The 15,297-nt window shown below is 45.3% G+C and overlaps 1 protein-coding gene across 1 annotated transcript in view; it reads left to right on the forward strand.

Moving 5' to 3' along the window:
• Nucleotides 1-13,242, forward strand: part of LOC119397937 (sodium-coupled monocarboxylate transporter 2) — a 55,972-nt gene extending 42,730 nt beyond the window's left edge. The window contains exons 14-17 of the mRNA XM_037665241.2: nt 1,666-1,832; nt 8,831-8,928; nt 9,602-9,723; nt 12,881-13,242. Of these exons, the coding sequence (XP_037521169.1) occupies nt 1,666-1,832; nt 8,831-8,928; nt 9,602-9,723; nt 12,881-12,940 (447 nt within the window). The 3' untranslated portion in view covers nt 12,941-13,242. The remainder of the gene's footprint in view (nt 1-1,665; nt 1,833-8,830; nt 8,929-9,601; nt 9,724-12,880) is intronic.
• The last annotated feature ends 2,055 nt before the right edge of the window (nt 13,243-15,297 follow it).

A 15,297-nucleotide genomic window follows, 5' to 3' on the forward strand; every position in this document is an offset into this window, starting at 1 on the left:
CTAAGTATGTTTCACTTCTAAAACAATTGCGATCAAAATGGTGCGATTACTGATTGTAACGTGAACTAAAAAGGCAGTTTCGAATTAGTAATGAGTCAAATCCTGCATCTGTTTGAATCAAACTGAGCCAGCTAGATTCATTAGACCAGCGCTGAGTCAACAATCGTGACCAAACCAACCAACACGGCCGCATCCAATACGTTTCATTTGTGTCCTAGTTGCTTTCCTATCATGCTTTCGTTCCCCAAGTAGTCTTTCTTGGTCGAGTTGGTACTTACTGAAGGACATAATGTTGCAGGGCAAGACTGGATTGTAAAGAGTAAGAGGCCGACTTCCCTCCTCGTTTGTGTCTTTTAGTGTTTCTTTTCGAGTTTTGAGCTACAGTATCATGTCCTTCTTTCGCTTCAAGATGATATATTTGATATAGAAGACAACTGAAATGAAGATATTTGGCGCCGATTCATTCCTTGAAGAAGGAGAAGTGATCCGAAACGGCACGGCACAAAACGAGCAAGGAAGAAGAAAAAGAGCTCAAACATTTTTTTGAAGGCCTTCAATGAATGCCAAGAACGAGGAAACGCTGCCGACAGTCCCGAACGCTGCGCCTTTTGCCAAGAAGGACGACTCGCTTTTCAAGTACTGTTATCATCAATTATACCCGTGAAACAAAGAACGGCCCCGACGGAAGCACAGTGATGGTGTTAATTTTGTCCCAAAAATTGCTATATCGTTCATTCGCTGCGATTTAGACCTTTTTTACTGCTAATTCAAGCCTACCGGAAATGCTCCAGTCCATAAGAGCTAAATCCAAATTTTACTCCTGAATACCCAGGATAGTGGGCTATATAGATTTTATTCGAAATATGGATTTGAGGTATTTCGGTGATATGAGCACACTGGCAATTAATTCTTGGGGCAGGCCCGACCATATTGTCGCTAGCAAAAGACTGTATTTTTCTCTGTTTCACTTAAAGTGGACTTCGCTCTTTTAGAAAAAAAAAAAAAAACGCCAGATATGTCCTTATCGAAACTACTCAATGAATATTGTACAACAAAGAAAAACACCGCATGGATAAGTATAAAAGCTCATTCCTTCTAATCCAGATGAATGTACATATCAGGCGTCATCTAATTCTAGTAAAACATTAAAAAGAATCGGTATTCCTACTGCGTCAGGACTTTAGAGGGACGGTAAAGTCAAATACTTTGTCAACATGTACTGTTTGTAATAATGACGTTTTACTCATTCTCATGCAGTAATTGATGTTCCACTGAAATATAAATTCTCATTTGCCTTTGGTGTCTTTGTAATACGCGTTACAGGGTGAAAACCTTTTGCAGTGTTCGGCATGCAAACGAGCCTATAGCAGACTGTAAACTGCTTTGAAGAAATGTTTCGTCATCACAGTTATTAAGGCAGACACACGGAAAGACGCCAAAATCTGACACACAAAGCTTAGCGGTTGGTAACATCCGTGAAGAAAAATATGCATCACCAACTAGGCCCGCAAAGTGTCTTGTAAAGCGTGCTTTCAGTAAGTTCAATGTTTTCTTCGCTTATGGAATGTGTCGTTGCCACGTGACGTATACTTGCAAAAAGAGTGGTATGTTGTAACTTGACAGATGCGGCGTCGCCATGAGTGCACATCAGCGTTGAACATGCAGGGTGTCATCGCTGGAACTGTGGTGGCGGTAATGGTCACCGCTTGGATCTCAGTGGGTTCTATATTGTACCCACGGAAGCGCTACACTCTGCCTACGACCACTGAGGGATGCTTGCATTTCAACGAGACCATCACATCTGGATCGTTTGAACCACCGCGCCGTCCGAGGTTGGCAGGCCACCTGACCCATACATTCAGCTAACAGAAATAGTGCCAGTGAAACTTTGAACTATACCTTGGGAAAAGTCAATAATACTTTATTTGGGCCTAGTTGGTACATATTCCTGAGGTAAAACTAGCAGCGCAATACACACAAGCGCCCCACATAGAAAAGACAGGGCACACACAAGCGCTGTTTTTTTATCAACTGCTTTATTTCTTTGGACGTCAAATGCATATATACGCCCAAGGCAGCCTTACAGCACATGCGCACACAACAGTAGCTCTAAACAGAAGTGAAGGAAGATGAAATCGGTGTATTAGATACGTGTAGACAAGAATTCGTATTCAGATGAAAGGAGGGACAAGGATGTACTGCCGATATAAAGCTGAGCTCTTTTCATTATGTGGTGAGCTTCTAAAGCCAACCGCGCATGCTCATTCTAGCTAGGATCGACGTCCCTTCAAGTCACGAGCATTACAACAAACAAATAAACAAAGTAAAAAATTGGCCGCGTATCTGCGTGCTTCGCTGCAAATTTTATTTTATTTATTTATTTATCTATTTATCAATACTGTTGACCGAAGGCCGTTACAGGGTGGTTGCGTTACAAGATATGAAAAAAAAGGAACGAAAAGAAAATGAAGTCGCGCTCGAAGACAGACTCAAGGTACAGTACACGCAAAAGGCACAATGCAGTAGTACACGTAATACAATGATAGAATAGGTACAATGCAAGCAAGAAGAGTTGTAGACACTATTAAATTCTGGTACCATCAAATCTGCCGCGGTCGCTTGATGAATCAGTTCTTATACAACAAAAAACGAGAGTTTCTTTAGGTCAACTGAATCCACAAGGTAAACGCTATGTGTCTACAGTCGCAGTGAAAAGTTTAGTTATCCCGGTTTCAAACTTGCTTACATTGTCTACTGTCAGTAGTTCATGTGGCAGTGAGTTCCACTCCTCTATTGTTCTGGGGAACAATATTGTTCTGGGGAACAATGTCATGTAAAGACGATAGAAGAGGCGCTGTGTGAGATATGGACGCCAGCTGGCATTACGTAGGGAAACATGAGTGCTGTGTTGCGTGCTGGTAGTCCCGGCGCAGCAGCAGGCGAAGACCGGCGGTGACCAACGCGACCGGCGGGGACGCCAGCCAGCCCGAAAACGTGGTTTGGCGCGAAGCGCTGAAGCAGAGAAACGTCCGCACTCAACGAGTACTCTCCACACACTCTTTTATTTACACGTCGCTTGGGTAAAACAGGAACGCCAGAGCGGCGCCCACAACCGGTAGCCTGAAGGCCGCCCACAACGCTGCTTTTTCATTTTTAAAATATTTTTTTTGCACCTTCTTGGCCTTCTCAAAACTAAAGCTTTTCAACACCAACCCATGGCATTCGTACAGTGCAATACAGAACCGAAACCGAAACACAACAATGAGCTCGTGCGAGGGGCACGGAGGAAGGCAAATTTCAGCGCAGTCGCATTTTCAGCTTTGTTGAAACAGCGCTCACTAGACGACGTCGAAGTAAAAGAAGGCACAGGACAGGCGCTGCCTGTCCTGTGCCTTCTTTTACTTCGTCGTCGTCTAGTGAGCGCTGTTTCAACAAAGCGGAACGCATACCAACTCGCTCAAGCTTCCATTCTTATGCATTTTCAGCGCAGCTTAAGAAAATAGGGTCCTTAAAATTACGTATGTATGCATTTTCTATTAAAGGAACACGCCACCTAATACTTACCTAGTGATGTTGCACCTCAGATATGCATGATATTTACTTTTTGATCGACAACGTTCACGAGTATGAACAGCCGTACCAGTTCAAGACGGCTGGCCCTTGGGCAAGTGGTTCAACTTTGGCCGAGTGGCTGAATCGAGGGACGTGCCGACAAACAGAAAGACAGACAGAAAGACAGACAGACCAAAATTTCTGCGTTTAAGTTCCCCAAGAAAGACTATCGTCTTTAAAAAGAAGCAAATAACAATAGACCAATGGATGAATGACTCGATCAATCAGTCGAACAAACAACCAGTCTCTGAATTAGTAACACTGGCAAAGAATTAATAATAAAGAAACAAAGAATAAAAATCAGTCAGCGAACAACAAACTAATTACATTGCGCCGCACGAAGACGACATAAATTTATACGCAAGTGCAAAAAATGCGTTTTTTTACAACCATACAAGCTCCGTACGGGCATTGATCGCGAGGCCTCGGGCTCAGGTGGTTTCTGTGTAGTGTGTCCTTGTCTGGTTTCTGTGCGCAGGCCTGCGCACGGGGTGGGGGGTAGCGCCCCTAATCATCCAAAGGGGGGCGCCAATTCTAGCCTGTACCTTCAGTCAGTCGGACCTTTAACTTAATTTCTTAATTGCGCAGGGTTATGGGTACGCATGTTTTTTGACGATAATGGCTACCAAGAACCCTTGATGTTGCATGCAAGGAACTGCTTACTTCGCACCCTTAACCCGGGAAGCGAGCGACCAATGGAAGGCCTTTGCGAGACGCCCGTCATCGCTTCATTGTCATTGTCCCATTTGTTCCGGAGATCGTCTTCTTTTGGACTAGACCAACGGGGAGGGGGGGGGGAGCTGCGGTGAAACTTAACCCCCCCCCCCCCGTACTTTAATGGACAACCCTCCATACGCCTATATCTCTGTGTACTTGGTTTCTGTGCACTTTGAAGTCTAAACTCGAGCATTCTTATAGCGCGTGTCCCAGTGCTGCCCTTGAATCGCATGCCTTACATTTATCCGGCGAAAAAATATCTATGAAGGAAAGGTAATTTTACTGCCTCACCTGGACTTTAATGTGAGTTGAGAGGCAAGTAACGTACATTTATTTAGGTAACTGGAATAGAAAATGTTACGGCAGCTTCGCACAGGTGGTGCCAAGCGTGAACGAATAGCCGAGCAGGGCGGCCTTCTTAGCATAGCAGCCAAGCCTCACCTACAGATAGTCAGCTAAGCCTATATATAGCCACATGAGCATAGAGAGGGCCACTTAAGCCTAGGAAAGGCAAGGTGAGCCCCCTCTCTCTCATTCTTTATTTTCTTCCTTTTTCCCTCCCTTTCTCTGTCTATCGCTTTCCTTTTCGCTCTATTTTTCTCTTTCTTTCTGTCTCTCGGTTATTCTTCCTTTCTTTTTTAAATGCGAATGCATTTCTTAGTAGGGCTATGTCAGGCGTCCGGCGTTGTCCGCGTGCCTCTCCGCTCTCACTCCCTCTCCCATAGCACAGCTGCGGGCGCGCGCGCTTATCCTCGCCCCTAGCAACCGGAGCAGGTGGTTGCGGGCTGAGTAGCGGAGAGTGAGTAGAGAGGAGGAGCGCGCTCTGGCGTGTTAGGGCGTTCGCATCGCCGGAGCTCGGCGGAGCTCCCGCGTGTGTGGAGAGAGTGTAGGAGAGGGTAGGTGCAGTGCTTCGCCGCTCCTTCTCTCGCCGTTCGCTCTCTCTCCTCCCTGCGCCACCGCCTCAATGCAGTGCGTTTGAAACGCGTTTGTAGCGTTTGTGTTGCCTTGGCACGGCCTGAAAACAGCGCGTTCTAAACGCGTTTGTGCTGCATTTAAGGCGGTGGCAACATCCCTGAGGTGATTACGAACGCACGTAGGAAGCGTTCGTTGAAAGAGGCGCCCAAAAGGGAGACACTTGAGCGCGTCGATGTGTCCAGCTTTACGCCATTAAAATAACTACGCCGTGTACTCTCAGCGCAAGAAATGCATTCGCATTTCCTCACGATTGCCTTCGGGGAGGTGGGGGCATTTTTCTCTCTTTTTCTCTTCCTCTCTCCCTTTATCTCGCTGCCTCGCCCAAGGAAATCTTATGCTTCCCATAAATGCTTATCCTGCTACCGCGCCTGGATAGCCTAGTGTTTGCGACGCTCGCCTTCGGACCGGTGTAACCGGGTTTGATTCCCGCCTTTCCAAGAAATTTTATTTCGTTTCATTAATTGTTCTCATCCTCCGCTTCACTTCTCATCTACTCTCCTCCACCTTTCATTTCTCCTCTCCTCTTCGCCAAGCAGAGTTTCCGGTTAACGCTCGTCTCCCTCCTTCTCTCGGCTCCTGGCTTCTGCATTCCTAGTTTTAATAGGCTTTACTCTCTCCAACCCCAGGCTCCAACCCCTTCTTGCCGATCGCTTTCTCTCACTTTCCTTCGCTCCTCTTCCTCCGTCCAATGTCTTCGCCTTCCCTCGCACCTGCTGCGCTCGGCAAAGGGGACCCGCCCGATTTCTGTGACGTATAACCCGGCCTAGTCCTTACAGCTGCCACTCGGACAGCCAAGCTTAAATAGCTCCGTCGTTAAGAGAATTTAGACGGCATTCGAGTAGAATCACGTAATTAAAAGGCATGGTATACTGTAGCTGGTCACGCAGTCTGTATCTTCAACCTGTGATTTAAGTAATCGCTTGCCAAGTAATCATTATGTAAGTATCTGAAAAAAAAAATGTTACAGCAGCTTCGCCCTAGTGGTGCCAAGCCTGAAGGAAGTGCGGAGCCGAGCAGCCTGCCTTGTTTCTCATTTATTGTTCTCTTCCGTTCTTCCTCTCTTTCTTTCTCTTTTCCTGTTCCTATCTATTTTTCTATCTTTTCTTGTCTGTTTATTTATATGTATGTCTTTCTCTCTCTATTTCTTTCTCTCTCTCTTATTCTCGCTTTTCTCTCTTTCTCTCTCTTTTTTCTATCTGTTTTTTTTTGTGTTTCTTTTCATACCTTCCTCTCTCTGTATTTCTCTTTCGATTTCTTCCCTTTCTTTCTCTCCATGTCTATTTCTCGCTTCCTCTTTCTTTCTTTCTCTCTTTCTTTGATTCTCTTTCTTTCTCTTTTTCTTTATCTTTCTGTCTCGCTCGCTCTTTTTTCTATTTCTTTTGTGCGTCTGTTTCTTTCTATACATTTCTCTCTCAGCCTGTTTCTTTCTATGCCTCTCTATCTTTTTCTCTCTTTCTTCCCTTTCCTTCTTTCTATTCCTGTCTCTTTCTTTCTATGTCTTTTTTTCTCTCTGTCTCTCTCTATGTGCGCCTTCTCTCGCCCATCAGAGTTATTGCATCCCACGCCGGACAAATCTGCGCACGTGTTCTGGGATGCGAAGCAGAAGATGAAGAAGATCACGAAGAGAGCACGTGCCGGTTCATGATGATGATTTTCTGTGGGCTCTGCACGCAATAACGTATAACTTGGAGGGCGCTTGAGCTTTGCCTTCAAGAGTAGAACGCGATAGCGTAATCTGGCCCCGTTCGCGTCTCCTTCTCAATCGCTTGCCTGGCTTCCTTTCTCGGTGGGCACCTCAGCCGTGCCGCAAGGAAAGGAACGTCTGCGCCCGTAACATTGACCTTTCTTTTTTATGTCGAACGTTTGCCCAGCTGCATACGCCGTTAAATATATCAATGGAGACCGGTTTCCGCGATACGCTTCAATAGTGCTCTATTGTTGGGCCCATAGAGCCACCAATAATAGCCCGGTGGTCTCATTGGATGAAGGCCTACTGTTTTCACGTAGTGACGTCGTATGAAGGTACGACCATATAACAAGTGCTTGATGGTAGCCGCAGACGCTTCAGTTGTACAGTATGGGCAAGTATTCCTAAATGGTCCATGAAGATGTTGTGGGCAGGCACGTGTGACTGATGGAGTAAGCGCCACACGAAGTCTCCGCAACCCCATCTCCTCCTGACGGGTAATGCCGCCTGGGAGGTTTGAACCACACGGTGGAAATAAATCTCGTGTTGTGTGGCGGAGAATCTTCTTGTGATTGAGGAAATTACCACGGGGAAGACTTGGGAAAGGTGCTTCCAGAGTGGCTGGCCGCTCACTGTGGGGGGCGGTGTCAGCTTGCACGTGAGATGAAGTAGCATCCCGTGGAATCCACTGTTTCAAGTTAACTCAGAGTGCCTACTACTGCAAGTACAGCTGCGAAGGACCCACTACGCCATAATTTTTTTTCTTTTGTGGAGTTAGCGAAGTATACAGACTACGCGTCCGCCAAGCAGCACAAGCGCCTGCGCAGCTGCACGCTTTGTTGTTGCTGTTGCTGATAATGGTGATTAATTATGCCTGCGCGATTTGTCATTGATGGGCCCAGAAACCACCCACTCGTTGCGTAATTCACATGTTTTGACGCTTGGTGCGATTTTACGCTTCTGGCATGCATTAATCCATGCGCTAAGGACAGTCCCCGCACTGCATGACATTTGTATAGAGCTTTTACCCGAAACAGGTTGCACCTGCTTCCCACAGAAAACTCCTGCGTTCAATTCCCACTCGAAACGAAGATTTTTATTATTATTTTTTGCGTCTATCTCGAATATTCTCTCACGGACAACACTGATTTTTCGCTCACAACGAACAACGCCGACACCTGAATTTCTGCAAAACGAGCTCTTTAACGCTATCGCGTTAATGTACAGGTTTATAAATAAATCTCCAATGCCATCAAGTGAATGAGGTAATACTAATGCGGAAAAACATTCAGTCTACTGATCAAGGAAAGAAATTACTGGCAGCCCATGTATCCATAATGTATTAGAACCACAAACGCACACACACGCATGCACACACACATACGTACACATGCACACACGCGCATGCTCTTATGCACACACGCAAACACACACTCACGCACACGCGTGCACGTATGCATGCACAAACGCGCACAGACGCGCTCACGTACACACGCGCACGTGTGAAAATACGGGTGGCACGCAGCAGAAGTATGCCTGTGCATCACTGCAGGGTTTAAGAACACACGTAACTCTAAAATATATAGATGCTATGTCGCATCCAGGAAGGTGCCGTTGTGAACGAAGTGCTCCAGCAGTGCCGCTCTGCTTAAAAAATTAAATCTGTCTGTGTGCCCTCTTGCGCTTCATGGCTCTTTTTTTCCTCTCTATGTGATCATTGTATACACCATAATCACCCGACACCTGGAGTAGCAAGCCAGGAGACAAACCAGGCTAACCTCTCCGGGCATTCCATTAAAGAATCTTATCTCTCTCTCTCTCTCTCTGTACGCCTTCCAGTGGGATCAACCAGCTGTACCACATCTCTTTCATGTGGTTCGCTTTCATAGGATTCATCGTGCACATGATCGTCGCACTGGCCGTGAGCCTAGTCTTCGGTAAGTCTTAGTAGGAAGCTCTCAGACCGCATATTTGCGTTTTACAATGACTCTACCTATTTCTCATACAGCCCTGGTGTATATAAAAAATAGTTGAACGTCTCACTGTGCTCATACGTTGTTCCCATCTACAAAGAGCATCTCAAAGAAAAATGCAAATAAGAAAGAGGATATATGAGAAATAGGATAATGCGAACAATTGCCTGGAGCCATTCAGCGCAATTACACATCATTTAGAGGCGTGTGCTTGAGAAATCACTCATGTTCTTTGATCTCAATATTTGCCTACGTTGCTTTCCAATTATTTCGTTATTGGGGCAACACTTGCGTTGTCAGTTTTTGACCGAAATGCGCAACAGGAAGAGCAAAACAATCAAGCAAACGGAAAACATAAGCGAACGAAGCATTCCAAATCAAAGTAAAATATAAACAAAAAGAAACAATAATTTCAACATTAACGCTATGCGGCTACAAATAATTCAAGAGGAATAAAAATGCGACAGTATTTTGATCAAATCTCCATCCAAATGTCCAAATTGTCTTCTAAATTACTTTTCTTTTCCACGACATGCTTGCACGCCTCTCGAGTGCTGCAAGGAACTGAGAGTTGGCGGTGAACCGCTGATAATGACAACCACTGAGGTGAATAACAAGAAATGCTTTTCTTTCGCAGAACGGAGTGGCTCGGACGATGTAGATCCGGCATACGTGTATCCTCTGGTCCGGAAATACATGGGGAGAAGCCTGACCAGAAGGAACGACAGCCAGTTCCAGCTCAACGAGACCTTGTCAGTGGTCAGTATACCAGCCAATCCACTTTAGGGCATATACGACTAGCCATCGAAACCACGAGATGGGTGGCACTATGAAAGGAATAAATTTTAGCAGCGAAGCTCTTTAAGCTATCGATATCTTGTGCTCCGTCGAGCAAAACTCCACAGGTGGGTATGCGACACAGGAATTCGGCAAGCCCCACTACCGAGTACAGCAGGTGCGAGCAATAAACGAATACTTTGCTCGGCGAAGTGAAGCACGTGAAAAGTGGAATAAAGACAGAAAGAGCGAGAAAGAGAAAGAAATAGACGGAGTCAAGAAAGAAAGAAATAGAAACAACGAAGCAGAAAGAAGCAGGCACATAAAAGAGATACAAGGAACAGATAGAAAATTCGGCAGATCTCACGCGTTGTCGGAATCGTTTTCATGCGAAGCAGTCACGGAGTACTTCTATGCTGTATTTTATGGCTTCGAATCAAGCGTTACGAGATGGATTCACCTGTTTTTGTAAGCGCAGTAGCTGTGTGCACATCGTGGGCTTACCAGGCACGTCGAAAACAGTGGCGTTTAAGGGGTAACTTATTGTGCGACTTATTGTCAGCCCTTACGTTAGAGTACATACGTCAGTATATCCAAACTAAGTACATTTTATGCTGCAATCACGTGTATATGATATGTAACTTTCGTTATTCTTTTCTTCCGGGGTCGAGCAATGCTTCGATATAGCTCGCTGAATCATAGGAATAAAAATGTAATCTTTATTAGCCTGCTATAAAAGCGGAGCCAACACTGATACGTTAATCTGATACGACGCCTGTATCGTAGGAGTACATATGTAATATTTATTGCTTTCTTGTAAAATTAGATAGCCAGCACCACAACCTCAATTTACGTTGCACCGACATTAAGCCTGCATAGGTTGTATTTCCGAACCAGTTTATAGACATGGCGTGACTCTGTGGTAGAATACCTGATTGCCACGCACAATTCTTGGGTTGGATTCCTGCTGCGATCCTAATATTTATTCTTTCCATTCGTCGGGTCAACGCTGCCGATGTCGGTTTTCCTAACGCTCTCGCATTTAAATTACCAATGTCTGTTCTCACTGTTCCTGGGTAGATATAAACTGCCAATCACCTGTGGCGCATACCCGTACACCGTGGCCCGTGGTAAACGTGTACGGGCCACACGTGTCTGGAGGAAAGGGTTTGACGACGTACGCAACACGATTTTCACGGTATTCATGTCATGACTCGACAGTTATATTCGTCAAATCATCTTACCCTCCCATGCCAATTTGGTCTACACCAAGTTAAGGAGGTGATCATGAGAGCACCATGACGTAGGCGGCTAGATAGATAGATAGATACATACATACGTAGATAGAAACGTCCAAAGTGCCAAAGGTGCGCTAAGATTCGCATTTAAAAAGGTTCGCATTTAAAAAGAAAGAAGGAGAAAAAAAAAGAGAAAGAATAAATAGAAACAAGGAAGGCCATCCAGCTACTCTCTTCCTTAATGCTTGGCACCAATAGTGCGAAGCTGCAATACTTTTTTTTTCTTTTCCGCATTGAACTTCGCTGCGCTTCCGCGAATTGAATTGTGCACTGTACATTAGCTATTTAATTCAAAGTTGACGCGATATATGTGCGATCGTGTATGATGAAGTGATACGCGATCACACGTGATGTACGATCGCACCAACGCAGCACCTTGACTCGACCCACGACACACGTAATAAACGCTTACCACTCGACTGAAGCTTTCTGCAGCTCACGGGAAGTTGCACCGCCTCTGGCATAGGCCTACCTTTGACCGATCGACGGTGTCAATAGATGAAGTCCTCATGCGATACCGTACAGTGCCGTCATCGTGTGTCATTACAATGACGTCGTGATGACGTCATGCATTTTGGTGATCTGTGACGTGATCGCGCGCTTGGAGGACAACGTCACGTGGGTATTTTTGCACGCGGACGTACGCCGGACGCCGGGAGATGAACCCCGTGTGCCACTTACGGCTTTGCATTAAAACAGAATTAAAAATTAGGGTAAGAGTAGCTGTAAAGTGGTATAGCGTAGTTTACGAGGTGACTAAAAATAAGTACCGAAGCTGGAGCATACGGTTTTAATGTACTTCCACGCTTTCATTACTTATCAGTTTTAAAAGTATAAGTTATAGTATGGCAGGGAACTCGCCTAAAGAAAGCCGTTGATCAACAATCTTTTGAAGTGATAGAGAGCGTGGAAATTCTGTAACGCTGCGTGTTTCGATGAGCGCTTTCATCATTCAGCTGCTCGTACACGATACCATTATAACCAATCACAACAGGTCTCACCAACCAAGTCACCCACCATGTAGTGATGATAGTGATTCTTGTTGGAGCAGGGGAGTAACCAGAGTGCAGCGCGCACGGCAACTGTGTCTAGGTTGAGGGCACATTTCTTACCGGCTTCATTACGGCAAAATTCTTAGATGGTTCATCAAACGAGAAAAGATGCCGTCGGCGGCATCGGCGTCACCGCGAGTATGCAAAAAAGTCACTTAGTCAGAGGTGACAGTACATACAACCAAAACTGATGGCGTCGTCGTGGCGTCACTATGACGTCACATAACATGGCGTCACATGATGACGCCTTCACATGACATCGTCTCTTCATCAAAGGTGAGCCGATCGAGGAAGCAGTGCAGGACCACATGAGGTACAGAAATCGTCAGCAGGGAAAGGGGAGGTATCGATGCAAACGACTGAGAAGCAAAAAAAGTAAAAAAAAAACAAGAAGATGGCTTTTCAAATTCCAGTCGTCTCAGGCGTATGCATAATGGACCGCGTGACTTTGGCATTCATTCATCAGTAGGCGACATACATTTCTAAGGAGGCATACGTTAAGCAGGAGCAGATTATGCATAAGCTCATTTTGTGTGCACCTTTGTGATCTCGTAGATTTCTCCACATTGGACGACCCAATGCGTACGATATCCATGCTTGTCCTAAAAATTATAATGTGCACGTTAATAATAGGCGAGGACTAAGGATACCAGTAGCTTCGCACAGTTATAAACATAGCCGATTATATCGAGGCCCCCTGAACTAACTCCTCAAACTGTGTTTCATAAAATCGCGATGTACATTCTCTGATGTCATTGCTTCATTGTTGGCATTTTTTTTCCTCCACAGAGCACATCGCCACCAAAGGAGCTTAAAGAACTCATCTCGGAGCATGAACAACGCACTTGAGTGCTGCACTGTCGAAAAGTTACCAGATTTCACCTCACTTAGATGTGAGAAGCGGGTAGACTTTTGGTGATGTAGGTGTTTTTACCAAAAGTAAATAACGAAAATAGGTGTTCTTCTCAAATAGTCAAGGTTTTCAGCAAGTGCCCCCCCCCCCCCCCCCCCCCCCAAAAAAATTCCTGGCTACGGGCCTGTGCACAACAGTATTCAGTTACAGGCCGCTGAGACCACCGCCAGTCTTATTGACTTCCATTTTCCTAGTTATCCTGAGAATGGGCCTGTGGTGCCTGTGTACATGTTCTCGCGTATAACATTTTTTAATCGCTGTGTCCCAACGTCGTCTCGCATAGTGTTCAAATTTGCATGTCGAGTCTTTCCTTCTGCCTTTCTCAATTAACTGATCTTACTCTTAATATTTCACTTCGTTTCACTCAGCGAAAGGTAATAAACCAGAAGTTTCTCCTGGTGACGCTTTCTTGCTTCTTTGAATAATAAATAGCGTTCATGCACTGTAGCTCGTCCGGAGGGCGTCACTGAGTACAGGTACTCTATTCTGGTAGCAAGGCGATGATTGGGGCTAGTTGGTTCATGTCGAAGTCTTGATTATGCGCTATTTTATGAAAACACTACCGACGAAGAAGACGTAGAGACGAACAGAAGTATGTTCGTCTCTACGTCTTCTTCGTCGGTTGTGTTTTCATAAAATAACGCATAATCAAGACTTCGACTCTATTCTGAATCATACGCTCCCTTTATTATACAATGTGCACAAATGATCCGTTCTATCGTGTAACTTCTGCCGATTCTACATTATGGCTGGATTAAAATACTACTGCTGAACTCCGTTTAAAAAGAACTCACTAATGGATCACTCCTTTGCCAATATTCTGCAATGCCAAAAGGCTTGGAGGACGCTTGAGATTCGCCTTCAACAGTAGAACGCGAAAGCGTGATCGGGCCCCGTTCGCTTCGCGTTTTCAATCGTTAGCCTGCCTTAACTTGTCGGTAGACACCTAAACCGTGCCGCAAAAAAAAGGGACGTCTGTGCGTGCGACATTGGCAGTTTCAAACTATCCTAGAATGCCTACTGCAAGTGCAGTGGCGAAGCGCCCACTACGCCATAAATATTCCTTTTGCAAATTGGCGAAGTACACGCTACGCGCCCGTAAGGCAACAGGCGGGCCTGCGCAGCTGCACACTTTGTTGATGCTTTTGCAGATAACGATGATTAATTATGCCGGAATGCTTTCTAATGGGTAGGCCTTTAAACCATGTTCTGACGCCTGGTGCCATTCTATGTTTCTGCCAAGCAGCATCACATGCGCGGCGGGTACATGACATTCGTATAGACTTTTTTTCCGCAACAGTTTCAAGCACTGGCGTGGCTCTATAGAAGAACAGCTGCTTGCCACGCAGAAGGCCTGTGTTTGATTTCCATTCGAACGAGAGGTTATTATTTTATATTGCATCTATCGCAAAGCTACGCTCGCGGAAAACACCCATTTCTCGCTCACCACCAACGATGCCAGGGCTGACGCCGACACCGGAATTTCTGCTAAACGAGCTCTCTAACGCTGTCGCGTTAAGCTCAATGTAATGAATCTATGGCACTACATTTTGTGTCCTGTTTTTTATTGTTGGTGATTCTTGACTGTTGCTACAGTGAAAAGGAAGACGACATGAACGAAAGTTGACCCTCAAACGCCAATTTAGTCCGTTTTGCCTTCCTCGCGATGTGGGGTGTGCACACATATATCACATCAATATATTAAGCACATATGTATATATGTATGAGAAACTTAACAGTATGACTCATTTGTGCTTTGCATATTCCACATTAACATAGAGTTTGTTTTGCGCACGCTAGATTGATGAGAGAGTGAAACAAACTGAGAAGGCACGTCCAACGTGAGCGTCTCAGTCACGGCGAGAAGAAGAAGCTTCCTTAGATAAAATCGGTAAAACGCATTCACGGACAGAACTCGAGGGCACATCGTGGTCGGCAAACAGCATCAATAACAAGAAAATATCGCTCGAGACGAGGAGCAGTTTTACTTGTTACCCGTTTTGGATATTAAGGAACGAGCAATTACACTGACGCGGCGTATCTTTGCAAAGAACAGAGTGACTTTCAGACCTATGCGTTTAGCAGCCGACCTGACCATGAAAACGGCCTAGAGTAGAAAAGGTGAGTATAAACTGGTTGGTGTTGCTCGACCACTAGCTGCTTGTTTGTTTATGAGCGTCATTATTCATGCACGCGAGCTCCTGTAACGGATGCTTCTTTAGCAAAGTAATGTATATTGCGAATGAATATAAATTATTAGAGGTGTAATAGTTGTGAAGCGCCAGAAACGCAT

Source organism: Rhipicephalus sanguineus, chromosome 6 (assembly GCF_013339695.2).
Source record: "Rhipicephalus sanguineus isolate Rsan-2018 chromosome 6, BIME_Rsan_1.4, whole genome shotgun sequence".
Lineage (NCBI taxonomy): Eukaryota > Metazoa > Arthropoda > Arachnida > Ixodida > Ixodidae > Rhipicephalus > Rhipicephalus sanguineus.